General features: G+C 33.6%; 3 protein-coding genes and 1 long non-coding RNA gene across 4 annotated transcripts; 2 read left to right on the forward strand and 2 right to left on the reverse strand.

The window, feature by feature from the left end:
• The first annotated feature begins 2,121 nt into the window (after positions 1 to 2,121).
• On the forward strand, positions 2,122 to 5,425 carry LOC105975517 (uncharacterized). The gene is made up of 3 exons (XM_088821894.1): positions 2,122 to 4,026; positions 4,103 to 4,246; positions 4,315 to 5,425. Exons 1-3 carry the CDS (start codon positions 3,433 to 3,435, stop codon positions 4,480 to 4,482), a joined length of 906 nt encoding a protein of 301 aa, XP_088678020.1. The 5' UTR covers positions 2,122 to 3,432; the 3' UTR covers positions 4,483 to 5,425.
• A 3,765-nt stretch (positions 5,426 to 9,190) lies between these two features.
• On the reverse strand, positions 9,191 to 12,652 carry LOC148768466 (uncharacterized). Its single transcript, XR_016033110.1, has 2 exons — positions 11,990 to 12,652; positions 9,191 to 9,410 (listed from the first exon to the last, which is right to left on the reverse strand). It is a non-coding gene; the product is annotated as an uncharacterized LOC148768466 (long non-coding RNA).
• LOC148768467 (uncharacterized) lies at positions 10,171 to 11,991 on the reverse strand. The gene has a single exon (XM_088821893.1). The coding sequence runs from the start codon at positions 11,475 to 11,477 to the stop codon at positions 10,452 to 10,454; it is 1,026 nt and encodes a 341-aa protein (XP_088678019.1). The 5' UTR covers positions 11,478 to 11,991; the 3' UTR covers positions 10,171 to 10,451.
• An 8,744-nt stretch (positions 12,653 to 21,396) lies between the features above and the next one.
• Positions 21,397 to 24,007, forward strand: LOC105951111 (trihelix transcription factor DF1). Its single transcript, XM_012974502.2, has 2 exons — positions 21,397 to 22,230; positions 22,482 to 24,007. Exons 1-2 carry the CDS (start codon positions 21,986 to 21,988, stop codon positions 23,755 to 23,757), a joined length of 1,521 nt encoding a protein of 506 aa, XP_012829956.2. The 5' UTR covers positions 21,397 to 21,985; the 3' UTR covers positions 23,758 to 24,007.
• Positions 24,008 to 24,081: the final 74 nt, after the last annotated feature.

The raw sequence follows: 24,081 nt of genomic DNA on the forward strand, positions 1-24,081 counted from the left end.
CGGAATTAGATGGGTTACCCACCGTTGGATTCCTCTCGTCGAGATCTATATTTTGATGGTAATTTCGTTCATTTTTTTGTCAGATTTATTTCTATCATTTTTTTCAATTGTGAGCGCGGAACCTTGGGTGGTTAGGGGCGGCTAGGGTTTTGGTAGGAGGCGATTGAGGTGATGAGTCATTGGCGGTTATGTTTAAATTCGTAGCATTTCGCAGCTATGGCCTCTTTCTCTATATTTCTCGATCTCGTAGTGTTTGTTGATTTTTGAGTGTTTTGATGTTTCTACAATTTTTGTTGATTTGCATTAAAATAATTTATATTGTTTTGATTTTGCAACTGCAGCTCAATGAAAGTCGTTGATCCTCTTCTTGAAGGTGTCAAAAATTTGGTTGAAGTTACATTTGTTTCAACTTACAATGTTCAACAGACTGTACACATTACTGTACATTACTATACATTACTAGTTACATATACTAACATGTAGTTACATATGCATATATTTGTGTATTTTCTATTTGTATTTTATTGGGTCTGAGGTGATTTATAATATAAATATTCAAATTTGTAATTTTTTGTTGTTGGGGTTTATGAATTTCTTTTGTATTAGTCAATACTCGTATATATATATAATTGATCGACTAAAAATGTGGGGTAAAAAAAAATATAACCACGAATTACTATAGTTTAGTACAGTTACATGTAGTTATTTTCAGTACAGTAAACATATTGATTTTACAAATAAAATTATAAAAACAAATTTAAAAATTTAAAAAACATTAAAAAAATTAATTAAAAAAAAAGTAAAAAAAAAGTAATAAAAATATCTTATATATAAAAGGAAGATATTTTGAACTATAACCCTAAACCTAAACCTAGGGGTATTTTAGACATTTCTATGGGAAAATTACAGTTTATATCCCTAAACTTTACCACTAAAACGATTTATGTCCTCAAACATTTCAATCCATGAAATATGTCTTCAAACTTGCCACTTTTGATCACTTTATGTTCTGCCGTTAACGTCGGCAGCTAACTTTGACAGAAATAGCACGCGTGGCTCACGTGACGTCTATGTGGCCATTAAATTTGACGTGGAATAATATATTGAATATTAAATGTTGACGTGGCACAAGAATATACTAATTTTCTCTAACACACTCTCCCAAATCCCAAATCCCAAATCACGTTTCATTCCCATACACCCTAATTTTCCCACACTCCAGAATTTCAATCACGTCAACCCATTCCCAAATTTTCAATCCAATCTGCATTCTTGTTCGAACCCATACTAAAATCGAAGTCATAAACCCTTAAAAAATCCAAACATTCTCACATTTGAAGAGTTTTATCCTTCTCAAAGAACAACAGATTCACGTGCAAACACATGCCTGCAATCGAGAGGAAGAAGGTAAACGCGACTCCTCTTCTGGTTCTGAAAAATATTTTAGAGTAAGCTTTAATTCTTCTCCCAACTCTGTCTCTAGAACATTGGGGTCGTGTGATTCTTCGCCTGCTGATGTTTGTGCCCCTTGTGGTCTTGATGAAGCGAGCACAAGGATGGTGAAGATGGCACAAATTCTACCCAACTCAGCAGATTCAGAACCTGCCCAGAAGGTGTTCGACAAAATGTCTGAACCAATTCCGAAAAAATAAAATGACGTGTCGCTCCACATCATGTTTCATCGACCAAGTATGTACTGGGTGTTGTACAGCTCGACATTTAACGGCCACATAGATGTCATGTGAGCCACGCGTGCTATTTCGTCCAAGTTAGCTGCCGACGTTAACGGCAGAACATAAAGTGATAAAAAGTGGCAAGTTTAAGGACATATTTCGTGGATTGAAATGTTTGAGGACATAAATCATTTTAGTGGTAAAGTTTAGGGACATAAACTGTAATTTTCCCCATTTCTATTTTGACAGTTTTTTTTTCCTTTTCCTTATATTAATTGTTTTTATTTTTTATTTTTTTTCGTACTTTCAATTTTTCTTTTCTCGGTGATTTTGGTTTTCTCTATTGTAATGAAAGTCTTTTTTTTTTTGTTTTTTAATTTAAAGGTTTCTTTTATTTTAAATTTTTAATGAAAGTGGTTGTCTATAGATAAGGAATTTTAAAGGGGAAACTACAGATAAATCCCTAATCCAAAACTTCAATCACAGATCAGTCCCTAGGTAGTTTCCCCTAGCATTTCAGTCCCTACTCACGCGCCTAACATGCAGATCAGTCCCTAATAAAATGTGCAAATACGAAAATACCCTTTACTTTATACTAATTTTACATAACTTCTTTTCAACTTCCCACGCGCCGTTTGTATTACACGCTCTTTGCCCGTTACATTTCAAAAATCAAACAACAAAAAAGAAGCTAAAAAGGCGCAGAAAAAACCACCGTTCAGTAATACCCATTTTCAGACCAAGAAGAAACGAAGAAGAAACGAAGAAGAAACGCAACAGAGAAACAACAAAGAAGGAAGAAATTACGAAACACGAAGAATCAACAAACCGCAGAAAAATAGTATAAACAAACCCATTTATAAACAATGGTGAAGCAGGGTAAACAACAAGGTTTGATTTTTTATTTTTTTTCATTTTCTTGGAAACAGACCCATTTGGGTGTTGCTTAAGCAGGGCAAAAAGGTTTATTTGTTATAGAATTGCATGATTTTGAACATATCCACTCATGGGTATTATGCCTCGACTTTATTCGGTGTTTGCCCTAATCATTAAATCGGTTCCAATATTTGTTGTTCTGTTGTTTGGGTTTGCAAAGATCATTTATTTGTTGTCGAATTTCATGATTTTGTAACAGTTTTCTCATGGGTATTATTCTTCGGTGACATTAGCATGTCCCCAAAGCATTTTGAGTCCTAACAAGGGTTTCATATAGGATATGGGAAAGAGGCTTATTGTATTTTTCGTACTGGTTCTATAGTATGTGTCATGCGCAGTAATGGTATTAATAGTGCATTTAGATGGTATAATCTTTGATGGTTCTGTAGCATGTGTCATATGCCACAATAGTATTACCAGTGACTTTGAATGGTATTACTAGTGACTTCGGATGGTATTGACATGTGGTACTAGAAGTATAATGTTGATGGTCCTGTAGGATAAGTCATATGCCATAATAGTATTACTAGTGCCTTTGAATGGTATTACTTGTGACTTCGGATGGTATTGACTTGTGGTACTAGAAGTATAATGTTTGATGGTCCTGTAGTATAAGTCATATGCCATAATAGTATTACCAGTGCCTTTGAATGGTATTACTAGTGATTTCGGATGGTATTGACATGTGGAACTTTATAGTACGTTGTATTTGTTATAATTGTATTTGTTTTATGTGTATGTAATTGCAGGAATTGTTGTAAAAGAAGATTGCAGCAAGCTATCAATAGGCTGCAGGTGCTCACCGATCGCTTTTCACCTAACTATGGAAGGTGTGAAAAAAGTGATGAAGAAACAACATCATGAAGTACTGAAGAAAAATCCCTTCTATCACTACATGGACATGCCTAAAATAAACCACAGCTTCCATAGGGTTGTGTCTCTCATGCAAGCGTACAATCCAGAAGATCGGGCCTTCTGGTTTGGGGGAAATACTATACGCTTGGAATTCACTCCGCAGCAATTATCTATCGTATTAGGGCTGCAGTACGAAGGCGTACCGGTGGATGTGAATATGGATGGTAGAGACACTGATTTCATCACACGTATTTTTGATGGTAAGTTATCTTTAGTGACGAGGCCATATATTGGTTATAAACTGGAGGCCTATGCAGTTATGACCGATCAACAATCTGTTGAAGATTTCAGCAGATTGTACACTATTTATCTGTTAAATACTATTCTACTGCCAAAGGGGAACAAAACGTTAGAAAGGTGGGTTTATCCGCATGTAGAAGATTTGGAGGTTTTAGGGTCTTTTGCATGGGGAAAGTTGGTGTATGATATTCTTGTTGAGAATATGGAGGGGTATCTGAAGGGGGGGTTGAAGTATTTTGATGGATGCACTATCGGCTTATTGGTAAGTGATATCTAATAGTGAATATATATTATGTTATATTGAATATACCAATTAATATTGATTCCAAAATACGCAGGCATGGGTGCATGAAAGGATCACGTCACTAGGGGTTAGCACCAGTGTTTACAAATTTCCCCGGTTCTTCCGGTGGCAAGACAGCAAAATCCCAATCGATGAAGAAGCAGCTAGGTTGCTTTTTGATCAGATAAAACAAGTGCAGGTAACACTTTGAGTTACAAAATATATAATGTATTAGGTATTTGCTAACAAATTTTTTACGTTTATTAGGTTATACCATTTTCTGTGTACCCGAAAGAGAAAGCGTTGCTTTCTCCGGTTTTGGAAGTAATTTCTGGTCCAGTTGTTGGAATTAGTGCTGACAGATTTGTGGAAATAAGTTCTGAGAGTAGTGAAGATGAGATTGGAGACGTGGAAGCAACATCTGTAAGTCATTAATACAATAAACCCTAAAATTCATACTTCCATTCCCATTGGAACATACTATATGTCAACTAATATAATACTATGGTATAACATGTTTCGTACTATTGTTTTTTTTAGTTGCAGCAGATGATGAATAACTTAAAAAGGAAGAGGGGGAATGTAACAGAAGAAAAAAATAAAGAAAAAAAAATGCAGAGTAAGAGAAAGAAAGAAAAGGAGATAGAGAAAGAGAAGGAGATAGAGATAGAGAAAGAGCAGGAGAAAGAGAAGGAGAAAGAGAAAGAGACAGAGACAGAAAAAGAGAGAGAGACGGAGACAGAGAAAGAGATAGAGATAGAGGCAGAGATAGAGGAAAGGGAAAAGGAAGGAGAAAATGAAGGAGGAAAGGGGATGGAAGGTGAAGGAGAACGAAGTGAAGAAAGAGAGAGAAATCAAGGAGACGAAAGTCAAAGTCAAAGTCAAAGGCCAAAGTCAAAGGCCAAAGTTCCACGCGTGCGAGGACGAGGACGAGGACGTGGTCGTAAACAAGTTCCTGTGTCCAAGGTTCCGGTTTCAGTCCCTGTTTCAGTCCCTGGGATCAAGGTATTTTTATCTAATATTAGTTTTACATTATTATTATTTTTTGTCATAATTGGTGTGATTTATTCGTTATATAGAATGCCGATTATTACCGGGGAAGAAAGGACTACGTACGTCGTGACCAAATATCCGAAGAAGATAGGATATTGTTGGATCAGTTCTTGGAAAGTGTTGATTTAGGGTAAGAGCACAACCACCTTCATATATGGTATATGTCAAGTGAATACATAGTACATGTTGACTGCATGTTATAGTATGTAGTAACTTTGTACATAGTATAAGTTTACTTATCCAATGGTACATGTTGACTGCATGTTATAGTATGTATTAACTTTGTACATAGTACAAGTTTACTTATCCAATAGTATATGTTGACCACATGTTATAGTATGTATTAACTTTGTACATAGTACAAGTTTACTTATCCAATAGTACGTGGTTATGTCTTACTGTAGTGAAATTATTGTGGAGAGAGGCCCACATCAGCTGACGGGAAGGCATATGTGCGAACTTTTATTTGATGAAATGCTGAGTGCAGAACACATAGATTTGTACTTGAATCTATTATGTTCCGAAGCTATCATGAACCAGCATGGACATGAGATTGATTACCTTGACTCCCCTGCCCAGGTATATAGTGGTTTAACAAATAATTTTGCATACATTACAATGTTTATCTAATATTCTCTATTATGTTTCGTAGCAAGAGTTAATGTCGCGACCTCGGGTGGACGTAGAACGAATGAGCGATGCCATGTTTGATCGTCTTCTCAATGATTTTACTATTTTTGGAACGATGGCTTTTGACAAGCTAAACACAGCAAATATCTTCAGTAAAACATTTGTCATGATACCTATCAATTCCAGTGAACACTGGTTCCTGCTTGTTCTGAACCCAATAGATAAATGTATTTACCATTGGAACTCCATAGACTATTCTCCGAATTTCCCAGGAATTGCGGATTATGTCGTAAGCCCATATTCTTGTAATTAGTTATTCTTTATTCTTGCGAATTGTTGTAGACTAATATAATATTTTATTTTCGTAGGCCTCGTTTTACAGCAAGGTGGTTGAAAGAAGGTCTGGGTTGGAGATACAATCGGAAGCTAAATGGGTTCATGGATGCAGGCAGCAGGATGGGAACCTTGATTGCGGCTTGTTTGTCTGCATGTGGGCATATTGTCATGCTGTAAACAGTGAAGAAATTTGGTTTAAGGCAAAAACTTGCGATATCAAAATACTTCGCCCAAAACTAGCAGCTATCTTTCTGAGGCATCGGGGAGTAGAAGTGGAAGCTAAATATGAAATAGATATGGCGTTATTGTGAAAAAACTGGGAGTGGAAGTGTTTTGGGGTTCTTGTGTTTTTTTGTAATTAATTAATGAACAGGTGAATGTGTTTTTATGCCATAAACAATCTGTCCTTTTGTTGTAGAGCTAATAATACTATTGATTAGCTCTACTCGTACTTTTTCATTGTATACATTGTACTATATGTTTCGATGAAATGTACTTGCCTTTTGAACACATGGTACTTTATTTTGCGATTAATTAGTTTGTATAAAGAATATAAGCGTACCATAAAACTGAGCAACAAATACTTTCTAGTCCATTCGAAGATACCTTGTCAACAATAGACTTGTACTTATTTGATGAACAAAGCGTACTTCACATGTGTATTCACGAAAAACTTACCATAATCGATGTTGATCGACTCCCACATTGTCTCCATTATTGTTTAAAATGCGATCATATGGATGCATTGGCCCGACAATAATATATAGAGTGTAAAAATACTATATGAATGGCAAACATATACTTTATCAGTGAACACATGGTACTATAGTGATGACTCACTTGTACTTTACCAGCTTATACATTATACTTATTTGGTGAACAAAGCGTACTATATTTTTTGATGAATTGAATTGCACTAATTTCATTGACGTTTTAATGATCAATAAGTACGGGAGATGCATAAATTATGTTTTAGATCATTATTTTAAGGTAGGTGAGCATTATTGTTGCGTTTGGATTACAAGATCCCATAAATATGTTGAATTTCATACATGATACTCATATACTATACAATATATTCATACAAGTCTACAATGCTCAAGTGTAAACCTAATACTTTCCTCAATTCTTACCATAGTCGATGTTGATCCACTCCCACATTGTCACCATTCATTCTTAATAGTCTAAAACTGAAGAGTTGTGTCTTAAAATGCGATCATATGGATGCATTGGCCCGACAATAATATATAGAGTGTAAAAATACTATATGAATGGCAAACATATACTTTATCAGTGAACATATCGTACTGTAGTCACGACTCACTTGTACTTTACCAGCTTATACATTATACTTATTTGGTGAACAAAGCGTACTATATTTTTTGATGAATTGAATTGCACTAATTTCATTGACGTTTTAATGATCAATAAGTACGGGAGATGCATAAATTATGTTTTAGATCATTATTTTAAGGTAGGTGAGCATTATTGTTGCGTTTGGATTACAAGATCCCATAAATATGTTGAATTTCATACATGATACTCATATACTATACAATATATTCATACAAGTCTACAATGCTCAAGTGTAAACCTAATACTTTCCTCAATTCTTACCATAGTCGATGTTGATCCACTCCCACATTGTCTCCATTCATTCTTAATAGTCTAAAACTGAAGAGTTGTGTCTTAAAATGCGATCATATGGATGCATTGGCCCGACAATAATATATAGAGTGTAAAAATACTATATGAATGGCAAACATATACTTTATCAGTGAACACATGGTACTATAGTGATGACTCACTTGTACTTTACCAGCTTATACATTGTACTTATTTGGTGAACAAAGCGTACTATATTTTTTGATGAATTGAATTGCACTAATTTCATTGACGTTTTAATGATCAATAAGTACGGGAGATGCATAAATTATGTTTTAGATTATTATTTTAAGGTAGGTGAGCATTATTGTTGCGTTTGGATTACAAGATCCCATAAATATGTTGAATTTCATACATGATACTCATATACTATACAATATATTCATACAAGTCTACAATGCTCAAGTGTAAACCTAATACTTTCCTCAATTCTTACCATAGTCGATGTTGATCCACTCCCACATTGTCTCCATTCATTCTTAATAGTCTAAAACTGAAGAGTTGTGTCTTAAAATGCGATCATATGGATGCATTGGCCCGACAATAATATATAGAGTGTAAAAATACTATATGAATGGCAAACATATACTTTATCAGTGAACATATCGTACTGTAGTCACGACTCACTTGTACTTTACCAGCTTATACATTATACTTAATTGGTAGACAAAGCGTACTATAAATGCTGAAGAACCCAAACTTTACCAGCTTATACATTGTACTCTTATGTTCACTAATTAAACAACAGTACATAGGTTTTACATAGCATGTAGACTGCAAATATTACTAGATTCAACACTATCAAACTATGAACTACTCCACCTTCAGAATTGCAATTCTTCACTTCACTTTCTTGATGGACTTGGTTCATCGACGCACTTGTAGCTTCATTTTCTTCACGATTTGAGTTGGAAAAAGTTTGCCCAACTTCAAATGGTTCACACCAATGGGAGTAGCCATGGTGTGGGCAACAGTAAAATAACCTTCCGGGATTCGAAATAGTTTCTGAAACCATGATTATTGTTTTCTTCCCACAATCAAGACGCTTGCATTTCCCTTTTTTGTATTTTAACCCACTCATTTGAGTGGTGCTACTAAAAGAAGCCATGAATTAGAAACAAATGAGCCTATGTGTCATTTATGGTCATATTATGACTTGACTAGTTCTGACAATAAGCAACGGCTATATTATAAGCAACGGCTATATTGTAACGGTCATAAATTGAGTAAGTCATACCATCCTATCTCATAGATAATACCATGCGTAAATCAAATCAGTACCTTTACACTGAAAATGATAAACCATCAAGCAGCAACAAGCATACCATCATATCGCATATCTAATACCATGTGTAAATAAAAATAGTACTATTAGACTGAAAATGATAAACCATCAACCAGCAATAGGCATACCATCCTATCTCATATCCAATACCATGTGTAAATAAAAATAGTACCATTAGACTGAAAATGATAAACCATCAATGAACAGAGTACCTAATACATAGTACAAACTACAAATAGCAAAAACATAGTGCAAATTGAAACATAGTACAAAGTTCAAAACAACATAGTGCAAATCACATAATAATAAAGTACAAACAGCCAGTTTTCATTCACTTCAATCACTTGAATAACATAATGGGCAATCATGTAAGCTCTCCTCCATCTTGTCCTCCCTGATGAAAAACATAAAATTTACATTAGAAACAAGACTAGTTAGTTTAATTAACACAAATGCAGACAGTATTTACATTAAAAAAAATTGGTAGTCAGATTGGTTGTGTGCAAGTACGACGATTGTGTCCAGGCTTCCCACACCGAGTACAATTCAGTTTACGAGTTTGCACTTGTGAAGGAATTCTTTTTGTCTTTCTACGTCCCGGTCGAGTTCTCGAATCAGGTGCATTAACAAAGACATCGGGCGGAGCATTACACGCATCGTACAAGTCAAAGTCCTCATCAAACGAGGGAATTGGGTTAATCGTGAATTGATATACCTGTTTGTACGTATCAATATGAAAGCATGGATCCACAAACTCATATACTGAGTATCCTTTTGACTCCAAACATGCACATGCATGTTTGCATGGAAGTTTCTCTAATTGCCATGCTTTACAAGAACAAGTCTTCTGCTGCAAGTCAACCTTATACGACTTGTCCTCATCATATACCTCAAAAGCGGTACTACTTGATCTACAATATTTTAAGGAACGAGAGGCCATATGATTGATTGTTAATCTCTTTAGAATTTTCTTGCACAATATGCCAGTCATTGCCAAACTTTTTCCTTGTCGTTTAACTAGCATCTCCATTACTTTGATCCGTATGTGATCAATCATGGATGGAACAGGCAAAGATCGGGCATCTTTAACCCAACCATTCCAATTTTCTGCCTGATTATTGTTCACGATTCCCCATCTTTCTCGAGAAAAATAGGCATTCGCCCAATGATTTGGATCAGAATTCGAAATAAATGATGCCGCGAGAGGCATAGATTGCACTATACGAGAAATAGTTGCATCGAACTCCTGCCGAGTAGGAGCATATGCAGCATTATGTAAAACACTCGCCCAGTATGACTTGTTGTGCAATGGGTACTTCCTCAGGACCTATATTATTTTGAAACATGTTATACAAATGTATGAAACATGCTATACAAATGTATGAAACATGCTATACAAATGTATGAAATGTGTTATACAAAAGTATGACACATGTTACACAAATGTATGAAACATGTTATACAAAAGTATGAAACATGTTATACAAAAGTATGACATGAGGTGACAAAATACCTGAGTTCTAAAGTTATCCACCAAGTGTCGCAAACAATATGCATGGTGGCTACTAGGAAATACCAACGGGACGGCTTTAAGAAGCCCCGAATGACGATCAGAGAAAATGGTAAAAGATCTATTGTCATTGTGAAGATCTAGAATTTGTTTCAGTTTAATGCAAAACCACTCCCAGTTTTTATCATTCTCAGCATCAACAACTGCGTATGCCAATGTATATAAGGAATCATTTGGATCCTTGCACACAGCAGAAAGCAAGCATCCTTTGTACTTATTTTTAATGTGAGTCCCATCCAAACATATCATCGGCCTACACCGATAAAAGCCGGAAATAGAACTCCCAAAACTAATAAATATTCGAATAAACTTTTGAGTAGCAGGTTCAATCTCATACTCTGCCATGCTACCAGGGTTATGCATTTTTAATGCACGACAATAGCGTCTCAGTTTATCATAACATGTCGTCTCATCACCATGGATATCACGCATTGCTTTTTCTTTACCCCTCCATGCTGTGTAGTACTGAAGCTCCAGACCATAATCGTCTCGGATATCTTCTAACATACCACATGGTGTGTAAGCTGGCTGCGTTCTCAATTTTCGTTTCATAATTTGGGCAATCCATGTAGCATCGGCTTTAGGATGACCCCTTGTACGAAGAGTAGCATCACCACAAGTGTGCTCAAGATTGCACTTGCGAATGCTAAATAACTTATCTGACTTGTACAATGATGCATAAACCCTCCATTTGCAGTTTTCGTGAATGCATACTGCTATGATCTTTTGTTGATCATTTTTCATGTACTTAAATGATCGATTATTAGCAATAGAATAGTTTTTCAGCATATGCCTAAAATCATCAGGATCTTTAAAAAACTGATTCTCCCCACGGATGCAATGTCTCCATGCATCAATTGAATTTCCAAGCGGATTACCCTCGATTTCCATCGATTGATCGCCGCTTTTGGTTTCAAAAAAATTTTAAAAATGGATTACAATAGAGTGGAATCCAAATAACAATGTACATGAAAATATCATAACAATGCACTGGTTCCATACTATCTTATCCATTATATAATACTAAGTTTTCCCACAAATAGTACCAAGTTTACCTATCACCCATACTATTCAGATGAAGGTTACGTACTATCTTCCCCATTATATGATACTATGTTTTCCCATTAACAGTACCAAATTTACCTATCACCCATACTATTCAGATGAAGGTAACGTACTATCTTCCTCATTATATGATACTATGTTTTCCCACCAGCAGTACCAAATTTACCTATCACCCATACTACTCAGATCAAGGTTACGTACTGTAAGTATCATACGTCCATACCATATTTATATTAGCATGATACTATTATGTGCCATATTTTATACTATGTATCACACAATAATTAACAACCATAAAGAAATGCATTTCAGCAGTACAGAAAAAGATGGAGACCTACCAGCCATCGGTGCGAACCCTCTTTCCACGCGAATTAGCTTCATCTTTGCAGGTCACGACAATGTCCACCACACTCATCTTCATTATCAGATGCAATGCAACCATATTCTCCACATCTTCATCAGTGCCCAATGTCACATACAATCTTTCCCGAGGAGCCAAGTATTGGAGGATCAGTGCATCTGGATGGATATGATTCCATTTGTTGATAATAGCACCATATATCTCCATTAATGTCGAATTACTTTTTATGGAAATAATGTGAAGTTGATTTTTGTATCGACAACTTCCAAGAATCACACTGGGTACATCGTTAGATACATCATTTGTAGCCATTGTGGGGTGGGTGGGTTTTACAGTGATTTTTTCGCCGGAAAAAAGGGGAAACCAGAGGAGAGAAATGGAGAAGAAATAGAGAAGAAAGAAAGCAGATAGAAATGAAGAGAGAGAAGAAGGAAAGAGAAGATGAAGAGAGAGAAAAGCAGGAGAGAGAAAAGCAGGAGAGAGAAAAGGGTGAGAGTGAGAAGAAAATATAATAAAATATATAAAATTCACATTAGGGACTGATCTGCATGTTAGGCGTGTGAGTAGGGACTGAAATGCTAGGGCAAACTACGTAGGGACTGATCTGTGTTTCAAGTTTTGGATTAGGGATTTATCTGTAGTTTCCCCAATTTTAAACGGGTGAAGTTTTTAGTGATTAGTGGATTCCTATTAATAAGGGATTAAATTGATTCCATAATTATCTTTAGTTTTGGTGTTTTATTTTTTCTTATTTAATTGTCTCATAAATTACGGTAATAAAAATTGATTCCATTATTATATTTAATATTCGTGTTTTTTGTTTTCTTAACCAATTGTCTCATAAATTATGTTAATAAATAATAAATAAATTAATTAAAATAAAACCGCCGACGATATAAATAAATTATTTGTGATTATTCCATATATACTTCCACCTCTATCACTACCATCCTCCACTAATAATTTGGTTTATCATAAAAAAACTCACATAAAAAATAAAAAAAAAACATCCTCTTACAAATAATTTACAGTTGTGACTTGTGAGTAAACTAGAGAAAAAGAAGAAGATGACAGAGGCGGTTAAAGGTGAAAATTAGGAAGAAAATTACATATCACACGTTTTTTATCAAAGGTGAAAACAGTTGAATCTCGGTTCAATTTTGAAATACTTTTCTTCATTATGTACGTAATTTTGTATGATTATATTCGGTGTTTGTTTTTTCCCTTTATTTGTCCATATTTTTCAGGTTTTTGGAAGATTCCGCCATCATATACTAGAAGAAAAAACTCCTCCTCACAAATCATTAAGTAAAGACTCAAGGTAACAACTTCTTAAATTTGGTCTCCATATTCAATACAATGGGGGGTGTTTTCAACTTTTTTTTTAATTAATAATATTTATGGTCATTGTTGTTTGTAGTAATCCAGGCATCTCCAACAATTGTCTTGAATAAATTTGTTTAGCTACGGAACCACATCTGGAATCCGTCGAAAGAGGTAATCTAATTTCATATATTATCATTTCGAAAAAAAATTTGCAGATTTATGGCATTTGGTATATCTTGAATTAAAAGAGCAACCATTTGTCAGAAGAGTACGAAAAAACATCCGAGAAGAAAAAGTAAGAAGAGATTCTCACAATTTCTCTGTCCGAAATTCATACAATTTATTCTCACTCTCTTGAATTTCCTTTTTTCCCTGTATTTTCATTTTTATGTAACCGGCCAAAAAAATGTACCCGTCTCTGTAAATGTATTTCTTTTTCCTCACAAATTTGCACTGTAGTTCTAATTCATTTAGCGGGGTTAGCTGTGCATATAGATTTAGGTAGAAATGTTTGAACCCATCGAACTGCTTTTACCCTCATATGGTGGTGTTTCAGTTATTATTATTAAACAAGTTTGTAGATATTTATTTAAATTACCTCACTATTTCTGTGTTTTTTGTTGTAGTAGCGTTTTTTCACTTTCTCGGAAAAACATAATCTCCCACTTAGCAACGCAAGTCTACTCAACAGTTAAAAAATTTCTGAGAGATTAGAAACAATTCTCTCATATGTTAACCCCTCAAATCATAAGAAAAATGAGATGCGATACAAAGAAATCTGGGGTCGGGCTGAATAGCCGAAGTCCTCTTTCGTGATCCCGGGTACCTCATGACTCAGGGGTGAGTTTTTTTTTTCGGAAGTTTTTTTTTTGTGATTTCTTCTTTTATTTTCGTGTCTCCTCCCTTTATTGGAATCTGGGGCTGAGCTTTCAGGGTTTTAATTGATCGAATTTTGAGAGTAAATCTGATTTTTTTCCTAATTTGTTTTAGGGTTAAATACAATTTGCACCCATTTACTATGACCATTGTCGCATTTACCCCCTGTACAATTAGTGGTGCAAACTGTATTTAACCGAGAGGTGCTATTTACACCCTTAAAATATCTTATTTCACAACGAAATTAAATGTATTTCCCATTTTATCCATTTCTTCTACTTTCATCTATATTTTTTACAAATTTATAAACCGTCCACCACTAAATTAATTAAAATATTTATAAAAAAAACCTCACCATTTTCACTGGAATCTTTACCGCAAAATATCACCCTCTCCACCAAGCGAATAATACTTCTGTTAGAGAAAAATATTTCCCAAGGTAAAAAATAGTAGGAATTAAAAAAAATTAAAAAGTTAAAAAAATAAATTAGAAATATAAATAAATTAGAACATATGAGGATTAAGCGAATATAAGGAAGGGTGGTGGATTATAAATTTGAGGGTATTTATGACATTTTATATAGTTTTGGTGGTGAATTGAGATACTTTGGAGGTGGAAATAACACCACTCTTTTTTTATAATGCCACTAAGTTTTATTTTTATTCCGATATCCTATTCGTGATTGTCTCCATAAATTGAGTTACAAGATTCTTGCATTTCGTATATGTCGCGTGCATCGCAAGGGGACCTTGGACATGACCTAAATGACTTCCACTCATACAACTTAAGAAAAATTATTCATAGAACTTATGTCTAAATTTCATGACTGATTCTTATTTCTGCAATGCAGTTGCTGGGGCCATGAGTATTACTATATTGTTGCTCTACTATGAGATTTTTGTCATTTTAGACTCAATTCCGTTGCCGTCATTGTAAGAAATTTGTTTTATGGGACTTGAGATCGTGTACTAATTTTAATAGAGGCCTGCTTAACAATCAATTAGAATTGTAGATTACTTATATTCTTATCCATTGTATTTATGACACAATTTGATACGCAAATGCTATTTGAAGTTGTAGAATTCTCCTCTGTGCTTCCCCAAAACAAGAAGCAAAGATGTCAAAGTAGCCTCCTTAGAAAAAGAAATTCATGCAAAAGTAAAGGAAAACTGAAGCCCGAGCTAAGAATGTAACCAACTTTTTTGCCTCAACTTTTTTGAAAGATACTAGGTTACCCAAGTAGTTCTGCACTAATGGTTGTATTTATGCAGGAAGCAAAAGTTAGGTAAAACCTCTATTGCTGTTTTAAAATTTTGAAAACTCCAAGCCAAGTCATACACACGGAGAGAAATTACTGCAAGTACATTGGTACATTTCATTGGGAATAGTTGGTTATAAGTATTATAATCATGTTTTGAGAAAAATGGATTTGTAAGGTTTCTCCATTAAAAGTTTATTTGATAGAGATATTTAAACTTAATCATACATCGAATTGTTTTGGCCATAATACAGAAAATACACGAGATAGTTTCTTGAACTTATCACAAGTTCATTTTGGTTTGTGAATGTATAATCTATTCTATGAACTGTATGTTTATTTGTTTTCTTTAACAAAGCTTTATCGAAGGTTCTCTTAACAGAATGATCGTGTGATTTTGCCTCATCAACAAATTGTTTGAATTATATTAAAATTCAATGCCATGTTTTGACATTAGATGCGAATTGATTCTTTTATTATTTTCTATACTTTTCAAATATTATGCATTCCACTTCTATTTGAAATTAGACTGACACATAAAATTTCCTGCCAACTTTTACAATTTTTTTATGAATAGACTATTGGTATGAATTTTTAGAGTTTCATGATCCTCCTCTTTTACTGATTTGACAGTTTACGTTTTTATGTATAACTCGATCAATTATTTTGTAAAACTATTTGCATGGTATAAGTAGCACAATCAAAGGGGGTGTTGCTTACAAAATCATTATCTTTTAATAATAGACGAATATTATGAATTTTAAAATTTTATTGTCTCCTTATAGTTTTTCATTGATTGATACATTTTCGCTCATAACTTTTAATGGACCAATTACTTTAACTAAATAATATTCCTTAAGACAAATATTGAACATAAAATAATAAAGCTCATAACAATAATTAGATGTATGTCAACTATTAAATAATTACTTTCCTCTATTTTGAATTTAACCACGTGCAACGCACGGGCCATGGTTACTAGTATTAATTAAACAAACAAGTTTATATAAAAAAAAAATAATAATAATAAATAAATCAGCGAAAATCCTAAATGCAGGACCAGAAATGCTGAATGCAGTTTGGCCGAAAATTGCATATAAGGGTAGTATAGTACTTTCGCCTCTCCAGGGGAGTATGTCAAAGGATGATTTTGGCTTGGATTTATCCCTAATTTATTTGGTTTCTAGGGGCTATGTAAAAGAAGCCCATTCCGGATTACCGTTGTAATTGATAACTAAGTAATACTATAAATTTTTTAGTGTTCTAAAAATCGACCGAGGCGGCCGATCAATCGGTCTCCGGGGCGGAGGCGGTCCCAAACCTTTACGATTTTAGTGTAATGTTTGAAAAATCGATTTTTTGCCTGTGAGGCGGTTTTAGGCGGTCAAACCTTTAAGGCGGGTCAAATTCGGTGCCAAAAATCGGTCAAATATCAGTCAAAACTTAGATGATATATGAGTATTTTTATTTAATTTGCACATCCAACAATTATACGGTGCTATAAATGTGCAACACAAAAATGTATAATAGTTTGTTTTTTTCTTTTTTTTTTCGCCTTTTCTATTTTAAAGAAGGAACCCGTCGCCAACCATATAGGTTAATTAGGTAAACCTACACTCTCGTTTAATAGCTTGCAAACCATCCGAGAGACGTAAACCACATTAGGCTAGCCATGTCTGACAAATTCGATGTAACGACCGTTGGCAAGGGGATTCGAATCTAAGTCAATTGACACATGCTCACTTGCTAGCTGCTAGGCCATCATCTGCAGGACTAAAATAGTTTGATGTTAGAGGAATTATATATATATTCTTCATTAACATATAAGAATTATACAATAGTTGAAGTATCATAAAATTAATGGATTATTACAAATAAGTCCGTCATGGGCTACTTCATAACGATGTCCAAATCAAAAACTATTTTACAAAAAAGTCTTGATAAAGTCCAGAGCTGTGTAAAAGACTAAAATACTCACTCGCATTCAATATGCTTCAATATCCTTTTAACCCAATTTAAATTCAATCTGACCCTAGATTTCACCAATTATCAATTTTGATTCCTAACCCAATTTTGACCGTCGCCGCCGGTCGACTGATGTTGACCTCCTGTCTCCGACGTTGACTTTTTTTTTCCCCTTATTTTGTTCTTTTCTTTTTTTCCCCTGCTGCAGCCAATGTGGACCGGCGGTCAGCGCCGATCACCGGCGGCATTGACTTTTTTTTTTTTTTTTTTTTTCTTTTTTTCTTTTTTCCTGAACATTTTTTTGCCCCGTAAAAATACAGTAATATTATTATGGTTGATAGTAATATTAACCATATTATTGTTTAACACAGTCATATTGCTATATTACTATCTAGCACAATAATATGAACACCACAAAAACACTATGTTACATAATAAATTATTTTGTAATATAGTAATATTACTGTCAACCACAGTAATATATTGTGTTTACAGTAATTTTATGTGGTTATAATATTATTATGTTGACAGGTTAACAAATCAAACAAAATAAAAAGCCAAATAAATAAATAATAATATTGATGTGGTTGACAGTAATATTATTGTGTTTACAGTGATTTTACTGTCAACCACAATAATATTACAATAGTAGACAGTAATACTATTACGTTGACCAGCAACAAATCAAACAGAATAAAAAGCCCAAAAAATAAAAATAAAATAATATTGATGTAGTTGACAGTAATATTATTGTGTTTGCAATAATTTTACTGCCAATTTTTTTTGAATTGAAACAAATTAGAATTCTCAACTTTCTACGGCCCCTAGCCGATAAAATATTTTCAACTCTGACTACTTCCGATTTTTCTAGAGGCATGTTTGGTATTGCTTCACCGATATGAGCATATCGACGATTACTAGCTCCTATGATTCGAATACACATCAATTCTCAAGCGCCCAACTCATAATTGGTGAATTCGTAGGTTCAATTCCTACTGGATGCACGCCAATGGACCTTGTTTGTTTCTGTCTCGGACGACTCTTGCCAGTAATATTACAATATTAGACAATAATATCATTACATTGACTAGTCAATAAATCAAAAAAAAAAAAAAAGCAAAATAATAATAATAATAATAATATTGATGTGGCTGACAATAATATTATTGTGTTCACAGTAATTTTGTTGTCAACCATATTAATATTACAATAGTAGACATTAATATTATTACGTTGATCGATAAACAAATCAAACAAAGTAAAAAAGGAAAATATAAATAAATGATATTGATGTGGTTGACAATACATTATTGTGTTTACTGTAATTTTAATGACAACCACATTAATGTTACAATGATAGACAATTATATTATTACGTTGACCAATCAACAAATCAAACAAAATAAAAAAGTAAAAAAAATAATAATATTGATGTGCTTGAAAGTAATATTATTGTTCTTACAGTAATTTTACTATAAAAAACAATAATTTTACAATAGTACACAGTAATATTATTACGTTGACCGGCCAACAAATCAAACAAAATAAAAAAAGACAAAAAATAAAATAAAATTAATATTGATGTGGGGGTTGACAATAATATTATTGTGTTTACAGTAATTTTACTGTCAACCATATTAATATTACAATAGTAGTAGACTGTAATAATATTACGTTGATCGATCAACATATCAAACAAAATAAAAAAAACCAAAAAAAAAAATATTGATGTGATTGACAATAATATTATTACATTTACAGTAATTTTAATGTCAGACACATTAATATTATAATATTATACAATAATATTATTACGTTGACCGTCAACAAATCAAACAAAATGAAAAAGGAAAGAAAAAATTATTGATGTGGTTGACAGTACAATTATTGCCAACGACAACAATATTACTGTCATCGTTCAGCAGCGAGCGGGAAACAAATTTATAAAAAAAAAAAAAAAAAGGTAAACGCCGGTGGCATAAAAAAAGTTTATAAAAGAAAAAGTTAAAATGAATTTTTTTTGGTCAAAATTGATGAAATTAAAATTAAATTGAAATTAAATTGAAATTATAATTAGAAATTGAGTTTAAAGAGTTGGGCATAATTTTGTCATATACATTAAGTACATTTTTATTTATAATACATATTAAAAGGGATGAGTTTAGTAGTAAAAAATATAACGCCTAAACTTAGAATAATAAAAATAAGGTGTTTTTGTGTATAAGTCCCCAACCAAGCATCTTTATTATTTTAGGTTTATCGGCTATATCTCTTTCACCAATAAGCCATCCCTTTAATATTTATTATAAATAAAGGAAACATTCATGTATATGCCAATATTACCCCAAACCTTTATACCCAATTCTTAATTGTAACCCCAATTTAATCAATTTTGTCCACAAAAATCCAATTTTGACCACAAAAATCTAATTTTGACTTTTTTTTTTCAAATTTTTTTTTGCCGCCGGATTCCGGCGTTGACTTTTCGATTTTTTTTTCTTCCGGATTTTTTCGCCGGTTTCCGGCGTTGACTTTTTTTTTTCCCTTCTTTCTTCCGGATTTTTTCGCCGGTTACCGGCGGTCTCCGGCGTTGACTTTTTTTTTTGTTTTTTTTTTACGTCCGCCGCTAAACGTTGACAGTAATTGTGCTGTCACTCACAGTAAATTAACGTAATTATACTGTCAATGACAGTTAATTAACGTAATTGTACTGCCGTTGACAATACATTTATGTAATTGTACTGCGGTTGAGAGTAAATTAACGTAATATTATTATTTTTTATTTTTTGTTATTTTTTTTGATTTGTTGACAAGTCAACGTAATTATATTACTGTCGTTGACAGTAAAATAACTGTAAACACAATAATATTACTGTCAACAACATCAATATTATTTTTTTTTTTGGTTTTTTGTTTTTTTTGAGTTATTCACGGAGTAACGTAATAATATTACTGTCTATTATTGTAATATTATTGTAAACACAATAATGTTACTGTGGTTGACGGTAATATTACTGTTGTTATAGTAATATTGTTGTCAACCACATCAATATTATTATTTTGTTTGAATTTATTTGTTTGTTTGAGTTATTCATGGAGTAACGTAATAATATTACTGTCTATTATTGTAATATTACTGTGGTTGGCGGTAATATTACTGTTGTTATAGTAATATTACTGTCAGTCACAATAATATTAATTCTTTTGGCTTTTTATTATGTTTACATTTGTTGAACGGTCAACATAGTAAGAAATATTACTCTATTACACAATAATAATGAGTTTTGTTGTGTTAATATTACTGTGCTAGAGATTAATATAGCAATATTACAGTGTTAAACTGTAGTTTAGTTAATTTTACTGTGTTTAACAGTAATATAGTTAATATTACCGTCAATCACAACAATATTGCTGTTTAAACGAAAAAAAAAGTGATAGAAAGAAAGAAAAAAAAAATCGAAAAAGTCAACGCCGGAAACCGGCGAAAAAATCCGGATAAAAAAAAAATTGAAAAGTCAACGCCGGTCTCCGGCGGAAAAAAAAAAATTTGGAAATTTTTTTTTTTGAAAAAAAAAAGTTTGGGTCAAAATTGAATAATTTGTGAAATTTGGGGTCAAATTGAAGTTAAATTAAGTTAATGATGAAATTGGAGCATATTAAAGTACGAGGGGTTATTTTAGTCCTTTACAAAAATCTGGACCATATATGGACTTATTGGTAAAGGAGTTTTTTGTGTGAATCTATTTATGAATAAGTACCCATTGATGAATTTCTCTGTAATGACCCCCAAAAATAATTGCACAAACCTCCTCATAAAAAATCCTAAAATTAAAAAAGTATTTAATATTGGACTAATAAGCCAAAAAGATTGGAAATAAAACACTAGGTTCCAATGCAACCCGAGTATTGTCATTTTATCTCTCTCATCATATTCAAATTCATATTCATATTAATATTCATCCCTATCCTTTTACACTTGTAGTTGCCTCCTCAATGACTTCTAACTCCACCCATTTTTGACCTCAAACTTTTCACAATATTCCAAAATAGTCACAAAAAGTTGCTCTCATTCTTCAAAATTTTACTTGGCCAGAAAAAAAGTCAAAATTTGAATTTCAATTTTTTAACCAATTATGTATCTCCACATCATTAATAATTAATTAGCAAGTTTTATGTTTTTCTTTTTTGAGGAGATAATTAGCAAGTTGACCCTACTTGAACACAGCCTGTCTTATCTTTATCCCCAAAAGAAACCCTAAGCCCTACTTCACCTTCACCACCCTCTTTTCTTTTTTTCTTTTCTTTAATTAAAATTCATATATTGTTTTTTTATTTCATGGGGTTAAGAGAAAATTCTAGAGAGAGAAAGAGAGAGTAACAAAAGGCCCATAAATTCAATCCAACCTTTTTATTTCATTTTTTAATTTTTTACCTGAACTGCTAAAAAACTTCAAAATTAAGAGACTGAGTTAAAAAAAAAAAAAATCAAAAAAAAAAAAAGTTAAGATTTTCAGTTTTACTATCCGATTCCAATTTAAGTTAAAGTCATGTTGGAAAGTTCAGTTTTCCTGGAAAACAGTGGCGGTGGAGCTAGTGGTGGCTCTGCCTCAGATGCGGCGGCGGCTGAATTCGGAAATGAAGGCGGCGGCGGCGAAGAAGAAGGTAGCCGGAATTCAGGCGGGAAGCGGTGGCCGCGTGAGGAAACATTAGCTTTACTGAAGATAAGGTCTGAAATGGACACAGCTTTTCGTGACTCCAATCTTAAAGCTCCTCTTTGGGATGAAGTTTCCAGGTCTCATTTTCTAACTTCACTTTCCTTTTTATTAATATTTTTTTTTCTGGTTTTATCTAAATTATATTCATTTGTGTATCTGTAATTGCTGCTGGACTGAGTTGGTTGCTCCTTTTGAATTTGTGGGTTTGACCAGTTTTTGAAATTGGGTTGTTCCTACTTTTGTTTTGTGTGTGTTTCATTTATTAATTTGATGAACCCTAAAAGAAATTGAGGGACTGAATTAGTTAAATATGACATGTTGTTATCAGGAAACTAGGTGAGCTTGGATACAACCGAAACGCCAAGAAATGCAAAGAGAAGTTCGAAAACATATACAAGTACCACAAGAGAACCAAAGATGGAAGATCCATTCGGCACAAGGGCAAAAACTACAAATTCTTCGATCAATTAGAGCTTCTAGACTCCCAATTCTCTGTCCCATCAACTCCCCTGAGCCAAATACCCTCGTACGCAACAGAAATGACACAAATCGCAACGACCCTTTTGCCAAAACCCGTAACCAATTTATTTCAAGATTTTACGATACCGTCCGAATTAATGTCGGACTCCACATCGACATCTTCTTCATCCGGAAAAGACTCACAAGGGAGTTCGAAGAAGAAGAAGAAGAAGAAGAAGAGGAAGCTAGAAGATTATCTAGAGGGTTTGGTGAAAGATATTTTGGAGAAGCAAGAAGAAATGCAGAACAAATTTTTAGAAGCCGTCGAAAAGAGCCAGAACGATCGGATGGCCAGAACAGAAGCTTGGTTGTCGCAAGAAATGGCTACTATAAAAAGAGAACGGCAAATTCTAGCCCAAGAGAGATCGACTGCGTCGGCAAAGGATGCATATGTTCTTGATTTCTTGAAGAAAATTACTCACCAGGATCTCCCAATTACACACATTTCGGAAATTCTCGATCCGTTATTCAACAACAAACCTTGCGACAATAACGAACAAGAGAATGCTATTGTTAATGTTAATAGCATCGGCGAGAAGAATAGTAGTAGTGTTCAAACGAGTTCTTCGAGATGGCCGAAAGCGGAAGTGGAGTCTTTGATATTGCTGAAAACGGATCTTGATATGCAGTACGAAGAAAATGGGCCAAAGGGGCCTTTGTGGGAGGAGATTTCGGCTTGTATGAAGAAGCTCGGTTTTGAGAGAAGTGCTAAGAGGTGTAAAGAAAAATGGGAGAATATAAATAAGTACTACAAGAGAGTGAAAGACGGTAATAAGAAGAGGCCACAAGACTCGAAGACGTGCCCTTATTTTAGCATGCTCGAGTCAATCTACGCAAACAAGTCGAAGAAAGCTCGAAATAATGATAATAATAATAACACAGATGTTAGTGGCGGTGGTTGTAATTTGAAGCCGGAACAGATATTAATGCAAATGATGGGACAAGTGCAACAGCAAAATCAAGAACAGTTAATAAGGGGAGAATACGACGATGGTGACAGCGATCGACAAGAACAAGAAGATGATGATGTCAGCGGTTGTGATGGTTATCAGGTAGTTGCTGCTAATAATAATAATATGTCCTAAAATAAATGAGGAATAATACCCTTGGCCTGAGGAAACGATTCTTGTGTTATCGGTTGGTTTCGAGTTTAATGTTGTTGCTAGTAATGAATAGATATGTCACTGAGTAATTGATTGTGTTTCAATAAAGGTGGGTTGGATAAGTTTATTATTTATAGGGTTGAAGGAGTTTTGGCAGTACTATTTCTTTCATTTTTTGTTGTTACATTCAGACCTGCTTCAATATTGGTGTTGTTGTTTTGATTCTTTTAAAGATTTTCTTGTTCAACCTTTTATTTATTTATTTATTATTATTTTTTTAATGAAACTAAACTATATTATTGGAGC

Source organism: Erythranthe guttata, chromosome 8 (assembly GCF_056151865.1).
Source record: "Erythranthe guttata isolate IM_541 chromosome 8, IM_541, whole genome shotgun sequence".
NCBI lineage: Eukaryota > Viridiplantae > Streptophyta > Magnoliopsida > Lamiales > Phrymaceae > Erythranthe > Erythranthe guttata.